This window comes from Abramis brama (genome assembly GCF_963993115.1).
Source record: "Abramis brama genome assembly, chromosome: 5".
In the NCBI taxonomy this organism is placed as follows: domain Eukaryota; kingdom Metazoa; phylum Chordata; class Actinopteri; order Cypriniformes; family Leuciscidae; genus Abramis; species Abramis brama.
The window spans coordinates 47345765-47368077 of NC_139967.1; the positions used below are offsets into that span (position 1 = coordinate 47345765).

General features: G+C 38.3%; 1 protein-coding gene across 1 annotated transcript in view; it reads left to right on the forward strand.

Moving 5' to 3' along the window:
* Positions 1–489: 489 nt before the first annotated feature.
* Positions 490–22313, forward strand: part of LOC311083804 (ribonuclease inhibitor-like) — a gene marked incomplete at its 5' end in the record, with an annotated part of 74174 nt that continues 52350 nt past the window's right edge. The window contains one exon of the mRNA XM_084115547.1: positions 490–524. Within this exon, the coding sequence (XP_083971673.1) occupies positions 490–524 (35 nt within the window). The remainder of the gene's footprint in view (positions 525–22313) is intronic.

A 22313-nucleotide genomic window follows, 5' to 3' on the forward strand; every position in this document is an offset into this window, starting at 1 on the left:
CAGACCTCAGAGGGTTAAGAGTCATGAACATTATTATATGAGAATTATATGAACATAGATAGGAATAGGAATTTTTCCTAGGAAAAGACCATTCACAGCCAATACAGGCAATTTACCATAGGAAATATATGGTTTTAAAGCGTTTTAACAGTTATAGCGCCACCTTTGGTCCGATCTCCATACAAATTTCCAGGCTTCTTTAGCATGTTATGACAAATATGTGCATCAATTTTTGTGAAGTTCTGTGTTTTCGTTTAGGATTTATAGGCTTTTGAGTGCATTTTGCCACGCCCATTTTCTTTATGACCCAATATACCCATGCGAAAAATGCAAAAGTTCGACTTTTTTTTGATAATTATTTATCTAGAGAGTCCATAGAATTGTCTTAGACTCGTTTGGTTCCGATCGGGCGAAAAACCAGGGACTAGTTCGCAAAAGTAGGTTTTTAACATAATTACGAATATTTAATTAACGGTTTGATTGACAGCAATGGTTCTTGAGGCAAAGTTGTTCTCCATGAGAAGGTCTATCAAATGATATGCATATTGTGTGGATATTTGTAACACCACGTGATTACGGAGCTGTAAAACTCGTTAGCGCCAACTAGTGGCCGATTTCTTTCAAAATTCTTACAGACCTCTAGGGCCATGAGTCGAACATGCCTACCGAGTTTTGTTCCGATCAGCCTCCGTTAACCTTGTCTAATAGGTGCTCAAATTTCATTGGCCGATGGCGGCCATGTTTTTTGAGATACGCCAATGTCCTCATAGACATACAAGGCACCTTGGACCAAGACACTGCATACCAATTTTCAAGTCAATCGGACTAACGGTCAGGTCGTCATAGCCCTTTTCATGTTTTTTTCATGTTATAGCGCCACCTAGAGTTTAATCGTCGCGATTTTTTTACTGTGACCCAAGATTGAACTCCTACACATGTGGACCGAGTTTGGTGAAGATACCTCATTTACATCTTGAGTTATAGCCCTTTTAGTAAAATAGGCTCCTCCCACAACATTAGTTTTGCGCCCCCTAGCGACTGTGAATCGAAATTTAAACTTTTTTTCGATAATTATTGATATTCAGACTCGAGAGAACATTTCTGCACTGGTTTGGTTCCGATCGGACGAAAAACCTAGGACTAGTTCGCAAAAGTAGGTTTTTGACAAAATTCAAAATGGCGGAAAAATTTGCATACCGGAAATGAAATCGGAGATATACGTTTTGTTCTTCAGGGTTCCAGCTTTCCAATGATATAAGACACTTGAGTCTACGACATATGGTCTAGGAGTTATGAGCAGTTTCGCGCTTTTGGTCGCTATAGCGCCACCTATGGGCCAATCGGAGTCATACTCTCTGAACCTCTCCTCGATTTTTGTACTACCATTTGGCAAAGTTTCAAGTCTCCAGCACTTACGGTTTAGGCTGCACGATGCGTTTTACGGCAGAAGAAAAATAATAAAAATCAGCACAATTACAATAGGGTTTCAGCACTTCGTGCTTGAACCCCTAATAATAATAAAAATCAGTACAATTACAATAGGGTTTCAGCACTTCGTGCTTGAACCCCTAATTAAAGCTGCAAGCAGCATTTATCGGGGTTCAAGCTATTAAGGCCTTTGAGGGCATTTAAGCACAATAGCATCAAAAGTTATCAAGTTTTATTTAGCAAGCATTTAACCAATGACATAATAGATGGAAAACACCATTTACAGCCAATACAGGCAATGTACCATAGGAAATACATGGTTTTAAAGCTTTTTAACAGTTATAGTGCCACCTTTGGTCCGATGTCCATAAAATTTGGCATGCTTGTTAATGATGTTATGTGACATATGCTCACCAATTTTTGTGAAGTTTTGAGTTTTCATTTAGGATTTATAGGCTTTTTAGTGTATTTTGCCACGCCCATTTTATAAATGACCCTATTACAGCCATCCAAATGCTAAAGTTCAACTTTTTTTTGATAATTATTGATCTAGAGAGTCCAGAGAATTGTCCTAGACTGGTCTGGTTCTGATCGGGCGAAAAACCTAGGACTAGTTCGCAAAAGTAGGTGTTTAACATGTTTGCGAATATTAAATGAACGGTTTGATTGACAGCAATAGTTCTTGAGGCAAAGTTGTTCAGCATGAGCAGATCTATCAAATGATATGCATTTTGTGATGATAAGTGTAACACCACGTGATTACAGAGCCTTAAAACTCGTTAGCGCCAACTAGTGGCCGATTTCTTTCAAAATTCTTACAGACCTCTAGGGGCTTGAGCCGAACATGCCCATCGAGTTTCGCTCCGATCGGACTTCGTTAACGATGCTCAAACCTCATTGGCCAATGGCAGCCATGTTTTTCGAGATACGCCAATATCCTTTTAGACATACATGGCCCCTTGGGCCAAGACACTGCATACCAAATTTCAAGTCATTCGGAAAAACGGTCAGTTGTCTATATGTTTTTATTTGTTTTATAGCGCCACCATGTGGCCAATCGACGCAATTTTTTTACTGTGACCTCAGATTGACCTCTTACACATGTGTTCCAAGTTTGGTGAAGTTTACTTAATTACTTCTTGAGTTATAGCCATTTTAGTAAAATAGGCTCCTCCCACAACGTTAATTTTGCACCCCCTAGCGACCATTAATCGAAATTTCAACTTTTTTTCGATAATTATTGATCTTCAGACTCCAGAGAACAATTCCGCACTGGTTTGGTTCCGATCGGGCGAAAAACCAGGGACTAGTTCGCAAAAGTAGGTTTTTGACAAAATTCAAAATGGCGAAAAATCTATCATGGCGGAAATGAAATCGGAGATATACGTTTTTTTCTTCAGGAGCTCTGGATTACAATGATATAAGACACTTGAAGCTACGCCTTACGGTCTGGGAGTTCTGAGCAGTTTTGCGCTTTTGATTGCTATAGCGCCACCTATGGGCCGATTGGGCTGAGTCCGTGTATCTGAGTAGCGAGCAATAGTACTACCATCTGGCAAAGTTTCAAGTCTCTAGGTCTTACGGTTTGGGCTGCACGATGCGTTTTATGGCGGAAAAATAATAATAATAAAAATCAGGACGATTACAATAGGGTTTCAGCACTTCGTGCTTGAACCCCTAATAAATAGCTTTAAGCATTTGCTTGTTGGCCAAAGCTGAAAGCTGATAAAAAGATTAATACTATGTCTAATACTGCTGCTCCCTCTAGTTGACAACAGTGGAATTACAGCCTCCATCTTACAATTGAAGTGAATGAATGGGAATTAGTTTTTTCACTTATATCTCGGGAACCAGATGGCGAAAAATTCTAAACCTCAGAGCATAGATAGTGCTTGAGGAGCCCTGTTGAATGAGACCATCACAGTGTTTTTGGGCGATTGGGGCCGGGAGCTATGACCATTCAAAGGCATGTCTTTTGGAGCAGTTTTCTCTGGAATGCCGAGGGCAAATTACACCACATTTGAATCGAAGCTAGCCAAGGATGGGCCCTTTCCAATGAGCCCTCACACAAGGTTCGGGGTGATCTGGTTCGGGAGTTACGGCCGTTCAAAGTCGGGGGTCCCGCGGACTAGCGTTCCGTGGGGGGGGCGCGCTCCCGAGGCCCGCGACGCTACGTTTCGATCAAGAGCCCGGAGAGGTCCTTACCATCAAAATTTGAGCGCGCGGCCACTTTCCGTTTTCGAGTTATGAGTGAATTTGTACTGGGGGGGCGTGGCCTAAATGGCGGACAAGGTTTTACTTTCGTTTTCTAAATGTAAAACAATTGTCAATAGTAACACTCCAATAGATGCATTTTGACAAAATGTGATTGTAAATGTTAAAATAATGATTTTATAAAGTATAAATATGAATTATATAACAATATTAGGGCGTAGTATGATGAAATGACAGCAGGGGGCAGTACAATACCACTTATTGGCTTAATATGCCATGTTATATCATTTTTACCTTTTTAACTGTTATAGAGGCAAATTTTGTCCGATCTGTCTGAAATTTTTCATGCTTGTTAAGAGTAACATGTTCTGACTAGATCTGAAAGATATTTAAAAGATATAGGCTTTTGGGGACACTTGGTCAAGGCTACATATTAAAGTGACCCTATTATAGCCATCCAAATGAAGAAGTTATACTTTTTCTGATAATTATTGATCTAGAGAGTCCAGAGAATTGTACTGCACTAGATTTGAATATTATGATTTGAAAATTATAAGATCATAAATGGAAAACACCATTTACAGCCAATACAGGCAATTTACCATAGAATATATATTGTTTTAAAGCTTTTTAACAGTTATAGCGCCACCTATGGTCCAATCTCCATAAAAATTCCCATGCTTCTTTAGCATGTTATGTCACATGTGCTCATCAATTTTTGTAAAGTTCTGAGTTTTTATTTATGATTTATAAACGTTTGAGTGTATTTTGACACGCCCATTTTCTAAATGATCATGTTATAGCCAAACAAAAGCAAAATTTTCTTCTTTTTTTCGATAATTATTGATCTAGAGAGTCCAGAGAATTGCCCTAGACTGGTCTGGTTCCGATCGGGCGAAAAACCTAGGACTAGTTCGCAAAAGTAGGTTTTTAACATGTTCACGAATATTTAATGAACGGTTTGATTGACAGCAATGGTTCTTGAGGCAAAGTTGTTCAGCATGAGTAGATCTATCAAATGATATGCATAATGTGACTATAAGTGTAACACCACGTGATTACAGAGCCATAAAACTCGTTAGCGCCAACTAGTGGCCGATTTCTTTCAAAAATTTTACAGACCTCTAGGGCCATGAGTCGAACATGCCCACCGAGTTTCGTTCCAATCGGCCTCCGTTAACCTTGTCTAATAGGTGCTCGACTTCATTGGCCAATGGCGGCCATGTTTTTTGAGATACGTCAATGTCCTCATAGACATACATGGCACCTTGGACCAAGACACTGCATACCAATTTTCAAGTCAATCAGACTAACAGTCAGGTGGTTATAGCCCTTTTCATGTTTCTTTCATGTTATAGCGCCACCTAGTGTTTAATCGTTGTGATTTTTTTACTGTGACCCCAGATTGAACTCCTACATATGTGTACCAAGTTTGGTGAAGCTATCTCATTTACTTTTTGAGTTATAGCCATTTTAGTAAAATAGGCTCCTCCCACAACGTTCATTTTGAGCCCCCTAGCGACTTTGAATCGAAATATCGACGTTTTTTCGATAATTATTGATCTTCAGACTCCAGAGAACATTTCTGCACTGGTTTGGTTCCGATCGGGCGAAAAACCTAGGACTAGTTTGCAAAAGTAGGTTTTTGACAAAATTCAAAATGGCGGAAAAATTTGCATACCGGAAATAAAATCGGAGATATACGTTTTGTTCGCCATGAGGTCTGGATTCCATTGATATAAGACACTTGAGTCTAGGACATACGGTCTAGGAGTTATGACCAGTTTCGCGCGTTTGGTCGCTATAGCGCCACCTATGGGCCAATCGGGGTCATACTCTCTGAACCTTTCCTCGATTTTTGTACTACCATCTGACAAAGTTTCAAGTCTCCAGCACTTACGGTTTGGGCTGCACGATGCGTTTTAGCGGAGAAGAATAATAATAATAATAATAATAATTAAAGCTGCAAGCAGCATTTATCGGGGTTCAAGCATGTAAGGCCTTTAAGCACATAAGCATTTAAGACATTAAGATTTATTTAGAAAGCTTTTAACCACTGAAATAATAGATGGAAAAGTCCATTTACAGCCAATACAGGAAATTTACCATAGGAAATATATGGTTTTCAAAGCTTTTTAACAGTTATAGCGCCACCTATGGTCCGATCTCCATAAAAATTTCCATGCTTCTTTAGCATGTTATTTCACATATGCCCATCAATTTTTGTGAAGTTCTGAGTTTTTATTTAGGCTTTATAGACGTTTGAGTGTATTTGGACAAGCCTATTTTATAAATGATCCTCTTCTAGCCAACCAAAAGCAAAATTTTTACTTTTTTTTGATAATTATTGATCTAGAGAGTCCAGAGAATTGTCCTAGACTGGTCTGGTTCCGATCGGGCGAAAAACCAGGGACTAGTTCGCAAAAGTAGGTTTTTAACATATTCGTGAATAATTAATAAACTGTTTGATTGACAGCAATGGTTCTAGAGGCAAAGTTGTTCAGCATGAGCAGATCTATCAAATGATATGCATTTTGTGATGATAAGTGTAACACCACGTGATTACAGAGCCATAAAACTCGTTAGCGCCAACTAGTGGCCGATTTCTTTCAAAATTCTTACAGACCTCTAGGGCCATGAGTCGAACATGCCCACTGAGTTTTGTTCCGATCAGCCTCCGTTAACCTTGTCTAATAGGTGCTCAAATTTTATTGGCCGATGGCGGCCATGTTTTTTGAGATACACCAATGTCCTCATAGATATACATGACAGCTTGGACCAAGACACTGCATACCAATTTTCAAGTCAATCGGACTAACGGTCAGGTGGTTACAGCCTTATTTATGTTTTTTTCATGTTATAGCGCCACCATGTGGCCAATCGCCGCAATCTTTTTACTGTGACCTCAGATTGACTTCTTACACAGGTGTACCGAGTTTGGTGAAGATACCTCATTTACTTCTGGAGTTATAGCCATTTTAGTAAAATAGGCTCCGCCTTCTTCAAATATTTTGGCGCCTCTTAGCGACCGTCAATCGAAATTTCAACTTTTTTTCGATAATTATTGATAGTCTGACTCCAGAGAACATTTCTGCACTGGTTTGGTTCCGATCGGACACAAAACCAGGGACTAGTTCGCAAAAGTAGGTTTTGGACATAATTCAAAATGGCGGAAAATTTGCATACCGGAAATGAAATCCTTGAGGCCTTTTTTGTTCGGCTTGACCCAAGGATTCCAATGATATAAGACACTTGAGTCTGTGACAAACGGTTAATGAGATTTAAGCAAAAATGTGATTTTTTTTTGTTTTTTGCACTGTAGCGCCACCTATGGGCCAATCGGGGTCATATTTTGATAACCTCTCCTCGATTTTTGTACTACCATCTGGCAAAGTTTCAAGTCTCTAGCATTTACGGTTTGGGCTGCACGATGCGTTTTACGGCAGAAGAAAAATAATAATAATAATTAAAGCTGCAAGCAGCATTTATCGGGGTTCAAGCTATTAAGGCCTTTAAGGGTTTTTAAGCACAAAAGCATCAAAAGTTATCAGGTTTTATTTAGCAAGCATGTAACCACTGACATAATAGATGGAAAAGACCATTTACAGCCAATACAGGCAATGTACCATAGGAAATATATGGTTTTAAAGCTTTTTAACAGTTATAGCGCCACCTATAGTCCGATCTCCATAAAATTTGGTATGCTTGTTAATGATGTTATGTCACATATGCTCACCAATTTTTGTGAGGTTCTGAGTTTTCATTTAGGATTTATAGGCTTTTTAGTGTATTTTGCTACGCCCATTTTATAAATGACCCTATTACAGCCATCCAAATGCAAAAGTTCAACTTTTTTTTGATAGTTTTTGATCTAGAGAGTCCAGAGAATTGTCCTAGACTGGTCTGGTTCCAATCGTGCAAAAAACCTAGGACTAGTTCGCAAAAGTAGGTTTTTAACATGTTTGCGAATATTTAATGAACGGTTTGATTGACAGCAATGGTCCTTGAGGCAAAGTTGTTCAGGATGAGGAGATCTATCAAATGATATGCATATTGTGTGGATATTTGTAACACCACGTGATTACAGAGCTGTAAAACTCGTTAGCGCCAACTAGTGGCCGATTTCTTTCAAAATTGTTACAGACCTCTATGGCCTTGAGTCGAACATGCCCATCGAGTTTCGTTCCGATCGGCCTCCGTTAACCTTGTCTAATAGGTGCTCAAACTTCATTGGCCGATGGCGGCCATGTTTTTCGAGATACGCCAATGTCCTCATACACATACATGGCACCTTGGACCAAGACACTGCATGCCAATTTTCAAGTCAATCGGACTAATGGTCAGGTGGTTATAGCCTGTTTTATGTTTTTTTCATGTTATAGCGCCACCATGTGGCCAATTGCCGCGGTTTTTTTACTGTGACCTCAGATTGACCTCTTACACATGTGTACCAAGTTTGGTGAAGATACCTCATTTATTTCTGGAGTTATAGCCATTTTAGTAAAATAGGCCCCTCCCACAACGTACGTTTTGGCGCCCCTTACCGTCCGTGAGTCGAAATTTCAACTTTTTTTCGATAGTTTTTGATAAACAGACTCTAGAGAACATTTCTGCACTGGTTTGGTTCCGATCGGGCGAAAAACCTAGGACTAGTTCGCAAAAGTATGTTTTTGACAAAATTCAAAATGGCGGAAAATCTATCATGGCGGAAATGAAATCGGAGATATACGTTTTGTTCGTCAGGCATCCAGCTTTCCAATGATATAACACACTTGAGTCTACGTCATACGGTCTAGTAGTTATGAGCAGTTTCGCGCTTTTGGTTGCTATAGCGCCACCTATGGGCCAATCGGGGTCATACTTTGATAGGTTCTCCCCAAATTGAGGACTACCATTTGGCCAAGTTTCAAGGTTCCAGCTCTTACGGTTTGGTCTGCACGATGCGTTTTAGGGGAAAATAATAATAATAATAATAATAATTAAAGCTGCAAGCAGCATTTATCGGGGTTCAAGCATTTAAGGCCTTTAAGCACATAAGCATTTAAGACATTAAGATTTGTTTAGAAAGCTTTTAACCACTGAAATAATAGATGGAAAAGTCCATTTACAGCCAATACAGGCAAGCTTTTTAACAGTTATAGCGCCACCTATAGTCCGATCTCCATGATATTTTGCATGCTTGTTAATGATGTTGTGGCACATATGCTCACCAATTTTCGTGAAGTTCTGAGTTTTCGTTTAGGATTTATAGGCTTTTGAGTGCATTTTGCCACGCCCATTTTCTTTATGACCCAATTATACCCATGCGAAAAATGCAAAAGTTCAACTTTTTTTCGATAATTATTGATCTAGAGAGTCCAGAGAATTGTCCTAGACTGGTCTGGTTCTGATCGGGCGAAAAACCAGGGACTAGTTCGCAAAAGTAGGTTTTTAACATATTCATGAATATTTAATGAACAGTTTGATTGACAGTGATGGTTCTTGAGGCAAAGTTGTTCAGCATGAGCAGATCTATCAAATGATATGCATTTTGTGATGATAAGTGTAACACCACGTGATTACAGAGCCTTAAAACTCGTTAGCGCCAACTAGTGGCCGATTTCTTTCAAAATTCTTACAGACCTCTAGGGGCTTGAGCCGAACATGCCCATCGAGTTTCGCTCCGATCGGACTTCGTTAACGATGCTCAAACCTCATTGGCCAATGGCAGCCATGTTTTTCGAGATACGCCAATATCCTTTTAGACATACATGGCCCCTTGGGCCAAGACACTGCATACCAAATTTCAAGTCATTCGGAAAAACGGTCAGTTGTCTATATGTTTTTATTTGTTTTATAGCGCCACCATGTGGCCAATCGACGCAATTTTTTTACTGTGACCTCAGATTGACCTCTTACACATGTGTTCCAAGTTTGGTGAAGTTTACTTAATTACTTCTTGAGTTATAGCCATTTTAGTAAAATAGGCTCCTCCCACAACGTTAATTTTGCACCCCCTAGCGACCATTAATCGAAATTTCAACTTTTTTTCAATAATTATTGATCTTCAGACTCCAGAGAACAATTCCGCACTGGTTTGGTTCCGATCGGGCGAAAAACCAGGGACTAGTTCGCAAAAGTAGGTTTTTGACAAAATTCAAAATGGCGAAAAATCTATCATGGTGGAAATGAAATCGGAGATATACGTTTTTTTCTTCAGGAGCTCTGGATTTCAATGATATAAGACACTTGAAGCTACGCCTTACGGTCTGGGAGTTCTGAGCAGTTTTGCGCTTTTGATTGCTATAGCGCCACCTATGGGCCGATTGGGCTGAGTCCGTGTATCTGAGTAGCGAGCAATAGTACTACCATCTGGCAAAGTTTCAAGTCTCTAGGTCTTACGGTTTGGGCTGCACGATGCGTTTTATGGCGGAAAAATAATAATAATAAAAATCAGGACGATTACAATAGGGTTTCAGCACTTCGTGCTTGAACCCCTAATAATAAAAATCAGTACAATTACAATAGGGTTTCAGCACTTCGTGCTTGAACCCCTAAAAATCAGTACAATTACAATAGGGTTTCAGCACTTCGTGCTTGAACCCCTAATTAAAGCTGCAAGCAGCATTTATCGGGGTTCAAGCATTTAAGGCCTTTAAGCACATAAGCATTTAAGACATTAAGATTTATTTAGAAAGCTTTTAACCACTGAAATAATAGATTGAAAAGTCCATTTACAGCCAATACAGGCAATTTACCATAGGAAATATGTGGTTTTAAAGCTTTTTAACAGTTATAGTGCCACCTTTGGTCCGATGTCCATAAAATTTGGCATGCTTGTTAATGATGTTATGTGACATATGCTCACCAATTTTTGTGAAGTTTTGAGTTTTCATTTAGGATTTATAGGCTTTTTAGTGAATTTTGCCACGCCCATTTTATAAATGACCCTATTACAGCCATCCAAATGCAAAAGTTCAACTTTTTTTTGATAATTATTGATCTAGAGAGTTCAGAGAATTGTCCTAGACTGGTTTGGTTCCGATCGGGCGGAAAACCAGGGACTAGTTCGCAAAAGTAGGTTTTGAACATGTTTGCGAATCTTAAATGAACGGTTTGATTGACAGCAATGGTTCTTGAGGCAAAGTTGTTCAGTATGAGGAGATCTATCAACTGATATGCATATTGTGTGGATGTATGCAACACCACGTGATTACAGAGCCGAAAAAACTCGTTAGCGCCAACTAGTGGCCGATTTCTTTCAAAATTCTTACAGACCTCTTGGGCCATGAGTCGAACATGCCCATCGAGTTTCGTTCCGATCAGCCTCCGTTAATCTTGTCTAATAGGTGCTCAAACTTCATTGGCCGATGGCGGCCATGTTTTTTGAGATATGTCAATGTCCTCATAGGCATACATGGCACCTTGGACCAAGACACTGGATACCAATTTTCAAGTCAATCGGACAAACGGTCAGGTGGTTATAGCCCTTTTCATGTTTTTTTCAAGTTATAGCGCCACCTACTGTTCAATCGTCGCGATTTTTTTACTGTGACCTCAAATTGAACTATTATACATGTGTACCGAGTTTGGTGAAGATACCTCATTTATTTCTCGAGTTATAGCCGTTTTAGTAAAATAAGCTCCTCCCACAACGTACGTTTTGGCGCCCCCTAGCGACCGTGAATCGAAATTTCAACTTTTTTTCGATAATTATTGATATTCAGACTCCAGAGAACATTTCTGCACTGGTTTGGTTCCAATCGGACGAAAAACCTAGGACTAGTTCGCAAAAGTAGGTTTTTGAGAAAATTCAAAATGGCGGAAAATTTTCCCAGGCGGAAATGAAATCGGAGATATACGTTTTGACCGTCTTGAGCCAAGGATTACAGTGATATAAGACACTTGATTCTATGACAAACCGTCTAGGAGTTATGGCTGATTTCATACTTTTGCTTGCTATAGCGCCACCTATTGACCAATCGTGGTCATACTTTGATAGGTTCTCCCCAAATTGAGGACTACCATTTGGCTGAGTTTCAAGTCTCCAGCATTTACGGTTTGGGCTGCACGATGCGTTTTAGGGGAAAATAATAATAATAATTAAAGCTGCAAGCAGCATTTATCGGGGTTCAAGCAGTTAAGGCCTTTAAGGCATTTAAGCACAAAAGCATCAAAAGTTATTAAGATTTATTTAGCAAGCATGTAACCACTGACATAATAGATGGAAAAGACCATTTACAGCCAATACAGGCAATTTGCCATGGGATATATATGGTTTTAAAGCTTTTTAACAGTTATAGCGCCACCTATGGTCCGATCTCCATAAAATTGTTTACTGTGACCTCAAATTGAACCCATACACATGTGTACTGAGTTTGGTGAAGATATCTCATTTACTTCTTGAGTTATAGCCATTTGAGTAAAATAGGCTCCTCCCACAACGATTTGCCACATTCTAGAATTATTTAATATGATTCTAGCATGATTTACTATCATATACCATGTTCCAGAATGATTTATTAGGATTCTAGCATGATTTACCTTGATACACCTCATTTCAGTATTATTTACTATGATTTACAATGTTTCTAGCATGATTAACCACATTACTAGCAATTATGTGAAGTGTCAGTGCAAATGAGGTGATGAACACTGACAAAATATTATTGTGTTATAATAGTTAGTTATATACGTGATTTTTAGTGTGTGTCCAAGTATGAATGCAAAAGCACATGTAAAATATTTCATTATTAAGTAGAATGGCCAGCAGAGGGCACTAGAAGACCACTTATTGGCTCACTTTCACTTTAAACCAGTTTTCTGCACTAAAGCAAACCAGTTTTTCCATGTTAACTCAATGCATGCTTACACACACACACACACACACACACACACACACACACACACACACACACACACACACACACAGCATAGTTAACCATGATTTACCATGATATACCACGTTCTAGTATTATTTACCAGGAGATAAACGACAATCTAGTATTATTTACTTTGATTTACCATGTTTCTAGCCTGATTTATCACATTACTAGCAATTATTTGAAGTGTCAGTGCAAATAAAGTGATTAACACTGACAAAATATGATTGTGTTATAATAGTTATTGCTATATAAGTGATTTTTTTAGTGTGTATTCAAGTATGAATGCAAGCACATGTTGAAATATTTCATTAATAAGTAGAATGGCCAGCAGAGGGCAGTAGAAGACCACTTATTGGCTCACTTTCACTTTAAACCAGTTTTCTGCACTAAAGCAAACCAGTTTATCCATGTTAACTCAATGCATGCTTACACACACACACACACACACACACACACACACACACACACAGCATAGTTAACCATGATTTACCATGATTTACCACATTACTAGCAATTATTTGAAGTGTCAGTGCAAATAAAGTGATTAACACTGACAAAATATGATTGTGTTATAATAGTTATTGCTATATAAGTGATTTTTAGTGTGTATTCAAGTATAAATGCAAGCACATGTGGAAAAATTTAATTAATAAGTAGAATGGCCAGCAGAGGGCAGTAGAAGACCACTTATTGGCTCACTTTCACTTTAAACCTCATGATTTTGACCAGTTTTCTGCACTAAAGCAAACCAGTGTTTCCATGTTAACTCAATAATGCATACTTGCTACATATGCTACACACAATAATGCTACACACACACACACACACACACACACACACACACACACACACACACACACAAATGTTTCAGTGATATTGGTGTCACATTCACCTTCATCACATTCACCTTCTGTCTTCATCACATTCACCATCTGTCGTCATCACCTGCACCTGCTCCTCATCACCCTCCTCATCATCACCTGCTCCTCATCATCATAACCGTCACCTGTTGTCCTTGTCTTGATCTGTGTATTTAAGTTCCCCTCTCATCCATTATCATTGTCGGTTATTGTTTGTGCACTAGCACTCTGTTATGTTTGTTTTCATGTTGGAAAATAAAACCTTTGTTATATTTGTACCACACACACACACACACACTCACACACACACACACACACACACACACACACACACACACACACACACACACACACACACACACACCATCATTTATCATGATTTACCATGGCTGATACCAATACCAATATGAGAAAATGACTATTTTAAACAGCAGGGGGCAGTAAAATACCACTTATTGGCTTAACATGCCATTAATTCATATCATTTTCACCTTTTTAACTGTTATAGAGGCAAATTTTGTCCGATCTGTCTGAAAATTTTCATGCTTGTTCAGGGTGATATTTCACACGTTCTGACTTGTTTTTAAGAAGGTCTGAGCATTGATTAAAGAGATATAGGCTTTCGGGGACACTTGGTAAAGGCCAGATTTTGAAGTGAACCTATTATAGCTATCCAAATGAAGTAGTTCAACTTTTTCTGACAATTATTGATCTAGTGAGTCCAGAGAATTGTATTGCACTAGTTTTGAACATTATGATATGAAAATTATATGATCAGAGATGGAAAAGACCATTTACAGCCAATACAGGCAGTTTACCATAGGAAATATATGATTTTAAAGCTTTTTAACAGTTATAGCGCCACCTATCGTCCGATCTCCATAGAATTTTTCATGCTTGTTAATGATGTTATGTCACATATGCTGACCAATTTTTGTGAAGTTCTGAGTTTTTATTTAGGATTTATAGGCTTTTTAATGTATTTTGACACGCCCATTTTATAAATTACCCTATTACAGCCATCCAAATGCAAAAGTTCAACTTTTTTTTGATAATTATTGATCTAGAGAGTCCAGAGAATTGTCCTAGACTGGTCTGGTTCCGATCGGGCAAAAAACCTAGGACTAGTTCGCAAAAGTAGGTTTTTAACATATTAATGAATAATTAATGAACAGTTTGATTGACAGCAATGGTTCTTGAGGCAAAGTTGTTCAGGATGAGGAGATCTATCAAATGATATGCATATTGTGTGGATATTTGTAACACCACGTGATTACAGAGCCGTAAAACTCGTTAGCGCCAACTAGTGGCCGATTTCTTTCAAAATTCTTACAGACCTTTAGGGCCATGAGCCGAACATGCCCATTGAGTTTCGTTCCGATCGGCCTCCGTTAACTTTGTCTAATAGGTGCTCAAACTTCGTTGGCCGATGGCGGCCATGTTTTTTGAGATACGCCAATGTCCTCATACACATACATGGCACCTTGGACCAAGACACTGCATACCAATTTTCAAGTCAATCGGACTAACGGTCAGGTGGTTATAGCCTGTTTTATGTTTTTTTCATTTTATAGCGCCACCATGAGGCCAATCGTCGCGATTTTTTTACTGTGACCCCAGAGTAAGCTCATACACATGTGTACCAAGTTTGGTGAAGATACCTCATTTACATCGGGAGTTATAGCCATTTTAGTAAAATAGGCCCCTCCCACAACGTACGTTTTGGCGCCCCTTAGCGACCGTGAATCGAAATTTCCACTTTTTTTCGATAATTATTGATATTCAGTCTCCAGAGAACATTTCTGCACTAGTTTGGTTCCAATCGGGCAAAAAAACAGGGACTAGTTCGCAAAAGTAGATTTTTGACAAAATTCAAAATGGCGGAAAATCTATCATGGCGGAAATGAAATCGGAGATATACGTTTTGTTCGTCAGGCGTCCAGCTTTCCAATGATATAAGACACTTGAGTCTACGACATACGGTCTAGGAGTTATGAGCAGTTTCGCGCTTTTGGTTGTTATAGCGCCACCTATGGGCCAATCGGGGTCATAATCTCTGAACCTTTCCTCGATTTTTGTACTACCATCTGTCAAAGTTTCAAAGTTCCAGCTCTTACGGTTTGGGCTGCACGATGCGTTTTACGGCGGAATAATAATAATAATAATAATAATAATTAAAGCTGCAAGCAGCATTTATCGGGGTTCAAGCATTTAAGGCCTTTAAGCACATAAGCATTTAAGACATTAAGATTTATTTAGAAAGCTTTTAACCACTGAAATAATAGATGGAAAAGTCCATTTACAGCCAATACAGGCAAGCTTTTTAACAGTTATAGCGCCACCTATTGTCCGATCTCCATGAAACTTTGCACGCTTGTTTACAATGTTATGGCACATATGCTCACCAATTTTTGTGAAGTTCTGAGTTTTCGTTTAGGATTTATAGGCTTTTGAGTGCATTGTGCCACGCCCATTTTCTTTATGACCCAATATACCCATGCGAAAAATGCTAAAGTTCAACTTTTTTTTGATAATTATTTATCTAGAGAGTCCATAGAATTGTCCTAGACTTGTTTGGTTCCGATCGGGCGAAAAACCTAGGACTAGTTCGCAAAAGTAGGTTTTTAACATAATTACGAATATTTAATGAACGGTTTGATTGACAGCAATAGTTCTTGAGGCAAAGTTGTTCAGCATGAGCAGATCTATCAAATGATATGCATTTTGTGACAATAAGTGTAACACCACGTGATTACAGAGCCATTAAACTCGTTAGCGCCAACTAGTGGCCGATTTCTTTCAAAATTCTTACAGACCTCTAGGGGCTTGAGCCGAACATGCCCACTGAGTTTCGTTCTGATTGGCCTCCGTTAACCTTGTCTAATAGGTGCTCAAACTTCATTGGCCGATGGCGGCCATGTTTTTCGAGATACACCAATGTCCTCATAGATATACATGACAGCTTGGACCAAGACACTGCATACCAATTTTCAAGTCAATCGGACTAACGGTCAGGTGGTTACAGCCTGATTTATGTTTTTTTCATGTTATAGCGCCACCATGTGGCCAATCGCCGCAATCTTTTTACTATGACCTCAGATTGACCTCTTACACATGTGTACCGAGTTTGGTGAAGATACCTCATTTACTTCTGGAGTTATAGCCATTTTAGTAAAATAGGCTCCGCCTTCTTCAAACATTTTGGCGCCTCTTAGCGACCGTCAATCGAAATTTCAACTTTTTTTCGATAATTATTGATATTCTGACTCCAGAGAACATTTCTGCACTGGTTTGGTTCCGATCGGACACAAAACCAGGGACTAGTTCGCAAAAGTAGGTTTTGGACATAATTCAAAATGGCGGAAAATTTGCATACCGGAAATGAAATCCTTGAGGCCTTTTTTGTTCGGCTTGACCCAAGGATTCCAATGATATAAGACACTTGAGTCTGTGACAAACGGTTAATGAGATTTAAGCAAAAATGTGATTTTTTTTTGTTTTTTGCACTGTAGCGCCACCTATGGGCCAATCGGGGTCATATTTTGATAACCTCTCCTCGATTTTTGTACTACCATCTGGCAAAGTTTCAAGTCTCTAGCATTTACGGTTTGGGCTGCACGATGCGTTTTACGGCAGAAGAAAAATAATAATAATTAAAGCTGCAAGCAGCATTTATCGGGGTTCAAGCAGTTAAGGCCTTTAAGGCATTTAAGCACAAAAGCATCAAAAGTTATTAAGATTGATTTAGGAAGCATGTAACCACTGACATAATAGATGGAAAAGACCATTTACAGCCAATATAGGCAATTTGCCATGGGATATATATGGTTTTAAAGCTTTTTAACAGTTATAGCGCCACCTATGGTCCGATCTCCATAAAATTGTTTACTGTGACCTCAAATTGAACCCATACACATGTGTACTGAGTTTGGTGAAGATATCTCATTTACTTCTTGAGTTATAGCCATTTGAGTAAAATAGGCTCCTCCCACAACGATTTGCCACATTCTAGAATTATTTAATATGATTCTAGCATGATTTACTATCATATACCATGTTCCAGAATGATTTATTAGGATTCTAGCATGATTTACCTTGATACACCTCATTTCAGTATTATTTACTATGATTTACAATGTTTCTAGCATGATTAACCACATTACTAGCAATTATGTGAAGTGTCAGTGCAAATGAGGTGATGAACACTGACAAAATATTATTGTGTTATAATAGTTAGTTATATACGTGATTTTTGTGTGTGTGTCCAAGTATGAATGCAAAAGCACATGTAAAATATTTCATTATTAAGTAGAATGGCCAGCAGAGGGCACTAGAAGACCACTTATTGGCTCACTTTCACTTTAAACCAGTTTTCTGCACTAAAGCAAACCAGTTTTTCCATGTTAACTCAATGCATGCTTACACACACACACACACACACACACACACAGCATAGTTAACCATGATTTACCATGATATACCACGTTCTAGTATTATTTACCAGGAGATAAACGACAATCTAGTATTATTTACTTTGATTTACCATGTTTCTAGCCTGATTTATCACATTACTAGCAATTATTTGAAGTGTCAGTGCAAATAAAGTGATTAACACTGACAAAATATGATTGTGTTATAATGGTTATTGCTATATAAGTGATTTTTTTAGTGTGTATTCAAGTATGAATGCAAGCACATGTTGAAATATTTCATTAATAAGTAGAATGGCCTGCAGAGGGCAGTAGAAGACCACTTATTGGCTCACTTTCACTTTAAACCAGTTTTCTGCACTAAAGCAAACCAATTTATCCATGTTAACTCAATGCATGCTTACACACACACACACACACACACACACACACACACACAGCATAGTTAACCATGATTTACCACATTACTAGCAATTATTTGAAGTGTCAGTGCAAATAAAGTGATTAACACTGACAAAATATGATTGTGTTATAATAGTTATTGCTATATAAGTGATTTTTAGTGTGTATTCAAGTATAAATGCAAGCACATGTGGAAAAATTTAATTAATAAGTAGAATGGCCAGCAGAGGGCAGTAGAAGACCACTTATTGGCTCACTTTCACTTTAAACCTCATGATTTTGACCAGTTTTCTGCACTAAAGCAAACCAGTGTTTCCATGTTAACTCAATAATGCATACTTGCTACATATGCTACACACAATAATGCTACACACACACACACACACACACACACACACACACACACACACACACACAAATGTTTCAGTGATATTGGTGTCACATTCACCTTCATCACATTCACCTTCTGTCTTCATCACATTCACCATCTGTCGTCATCACCTGCACCTGCTCCTCATCACCCTCCTCATCATCACCTGCTCCTCATCATCATAACCGTCACCTGTTGTCCTTGTCTTGATCTGTGTATTTAAGTTCCCCTCTCATCCATTATCATTGTCGGTTATTGTTTGTGCACTAGCACTCTGTTATGTTTGTTTTCATGTTGGAAAATAAAACCTTTGTTATATTTGTACCACACACACACACACACACACACACACACACACACACACACACCATCATTTATCATGATTTACCATGGCTGATACCAATACCAATATGAGAAAATGACTATTTTAAACAGCAGGGGGCAGTAAAATACCACTTATTGGCTTAACATGCCATTAATTCATATCATTTTCACCTTTTTAACTGTTATAGAGGCAAATTTTGTCCGATCTGTCTGAAAATTTTCATGCTTGTTCAGGGTGATATTTCACACGTTCTGACTTGTTTTTAAGAAGGTCTGAGCATTGATTAAAGAGATATAGGCTTTCGGGGACACTTGGTAAAGGCGAGATTTTGAAGTGAACCTATTATAGCTATCCAAATGAAGTAGTTCAACTTTCTGACAATTATTGATCTAGTGAGTCCAGAGAATTGTATTGCACTAGTTTTTTAACATTATGATATGAAAATTATATGATCAGAGATGGAAAAGACCATTTACAGCCAATACAGGCAGTTTACCATAGGAAATATATGATTTTAAAGCTTTTTAACAGTTATAGCGCCACCTATCGTCCGATCTCCATAGAATTTTTCATGCTTGTTAATGATGTTATGTCACATATGCTGACCAATTTTTGTGAAGTTCTGAGTTTTTATTTAGGATTTATAGGCTTTTTAATGTATTTTGACACGCCCATTTTATAAATTACCCTATTACAGCCATCCAAATGCAAAAGTTCAACTTTTTTTTGATAATTATTGATCTAGAGAGTCCAGAGAATTGTCCTAGACTGGTCTGGTTCCGATCGGGCAAAAAACCTAGGACTAGTTCGCAAAAGTAGGTTTTTAACATATTCATGAATATTTAATGAACTGTTTGATTGACAGCAATGGTTCTAGAGGCAAAGTTGTTCAGCATGAGCAGATCTATCATATGATATGCATTTTGTGACGATAAGTGTAACACCACGTGATTACAGAGCCATAAAACTCGTTAGCGCCAACTAGTGGCCGATTTCTTTCAAAATTCTTACAGACCTCTAGGGGCTTGAGCCGAACATGCCCACTGAGTTTTGTTCCGATCGGCCTCCGTTAACCTTGTCTAATAGGTGCTCAAACTTCATTGGCCGATAGCGGCCATGTTTTTTGAGATACACCAATGTCCTCATAGACATACATGGCACCTTGGACCAAGACACTGCATACCAATTTTCAAGTCAATCGGACTAACGGTCAGGTGGTTATAGCCTGTTTTATGTTTTTTTCATATTATAGCGCCACCATGAGGCCAATCACCGCGATTTTTTTACTGTGACCTCAACTTGAGCTCATACATATGTGTACCGAGTTTGGTGAAAATATCTCATTTCGTTCACGAGTTATAGCCATTTTTGTATAATTAGCTCCGCCTCCTGCGAACGTTTTGATGCCCCTTAGCAACCGTGGATCGAAATTTTAACTTTTTTTCGATAATTATTGATATTCAGACTCCTGTGAATATTTCTGCACTGGTTTGGTTCCGATCGGGCGAAAAACCAGGGACTAGTTCGCAAAAGTAGGTTTTGGACAAAATCCAAAATGGCGGAAAAATTTGCATACCGGAAATGAAATCCTTGAGGCCTTTTTTGTTCGGCTTGACCCAAGGATTCCAAAGATATAAGACACTTGAGTCTGTGACAAAGGGTTGATGAGATTTAAGCAAAAATATGCAATTTTTTTGTTTTTTGCACTGTAGCGCCACCTATTGGCCAATCTAGCTCATATTCTCTGAACCTCTCCTCGATTTTTGTACTACCTTCTGGCCAGGTTTCAAGTCTCTAGCACTTACGGTTTAGGCTGCACGATGCGTTTTACGGCGGAATAATAATAATAATTAAAGCTGCAAGCAGCATTTATCGGGGTTCAAGCAGTTAAGGCCTTTAAGGCATTTAAGCACAAAAGCATCAAAAGTTATTAAGATTTATTTAGCAAGCATGTAACCACTGACATAATAGATGGAAAAGACCATTTACAGCCAATACAGGCAATTTGCCATGGGATATATATGGTTTTAAAGCTTTTTAACAGTTATAGCGCCACCTATGGTCCGATCTCCATAAAATTGTTTACTGTGACCTCAAATTGAACCCATACACATGTGTACTGAGTTTGGTGAAGATATCTCATTTACTTCTTGAGTTATAGCCATTTGAGTAAAATAGGCTCCTCCCACAACGATTTGCCACATTCTAGAATTATTTAATATGATTCTAGCATGATTTACTATCATATACCATGTTCCAGAATGATTTATTAGGATTCTAGCATGATTTACCTTGATACACCTCATTTCAGTATTATTTACTATGATTTACAATGTTTCTAGCATGATTAACCACATTACTAGCAATTATGTGAAGTGTCAGTGCAAATGAGGTGATGAACACTGACAAAATATTATTGTGTTATAATAGTTAGTTATATACGTGATTTTTAGTGTGTGTCCAAGTATGAATGCAAAAGCACATGTAAAAGCTCCAAAACTCTGGAATAGCCTTCCTGATACTGTTCGTTGCTCAGACTCGCTCTCCCAGTTTAAAACTAGATTAAAGTCGCATCTCTTCAGCCAGGCATTCATATAATATTTTTAATCTTACAGTTCAAATTACAATCCGGCCTCTAGTTAATAAACGCCAGAGGAGAACTGGCCCCCGACTGAGCCTGGGTTCTCCCAAGGTTTTTTTTTTCTCCATTGGGTCACCTGATGGAGTTTTAGGACACTATTAGGTCACTTGATGGAGTTTTTCGGTTCCTTGCCACTGTTGCCTTTGGCTTGCTCAGTTGGGGATATTCTGGGGATATCTAATTTGATTTTATCAATAAATTCCACTAGAAACAAACCTTGTTGTATTATTTTAATTTAATACTGTGAAGCTGCTTTGATACAATCTGTATTGTGAAAAGCGCTATACAAATATACTTGACTTGACTTGACTTGACTTAAAATATTTCATTATTGAGTAGAATGGCCAGCAGAGGGCACTAGAAGACCACTTATTGGCTCACTTTCACTTTAAACCAGTTTTCTGCACTAAAGCAAACCAGTTTTTCCATGTTAACTCAATGCATGCTTACACACACACACACACACACACACACACACACACATACACACACAGTTTAGTTAACCATGATTTACCATGATATACCACGTTCTAGTATTATTTACCAGGAGATAAACGACAATCTAGTATTATTTACTTTGATTTACCATGTTTCTAGCCTGATTTATCACATTACTAGCAATTATTTGAAGTGTCAGTGCAAATAAAGTGATTAACACTGACAAAATATGATTGTGTTATAAAAGTTATTGCTATATAAGTGATTTTTTTAGTGTGTATTCAAGTATGAATGCAAGCACATGTTGAAATATTTCATTAATAAGTAGAATGGCCAGCAGA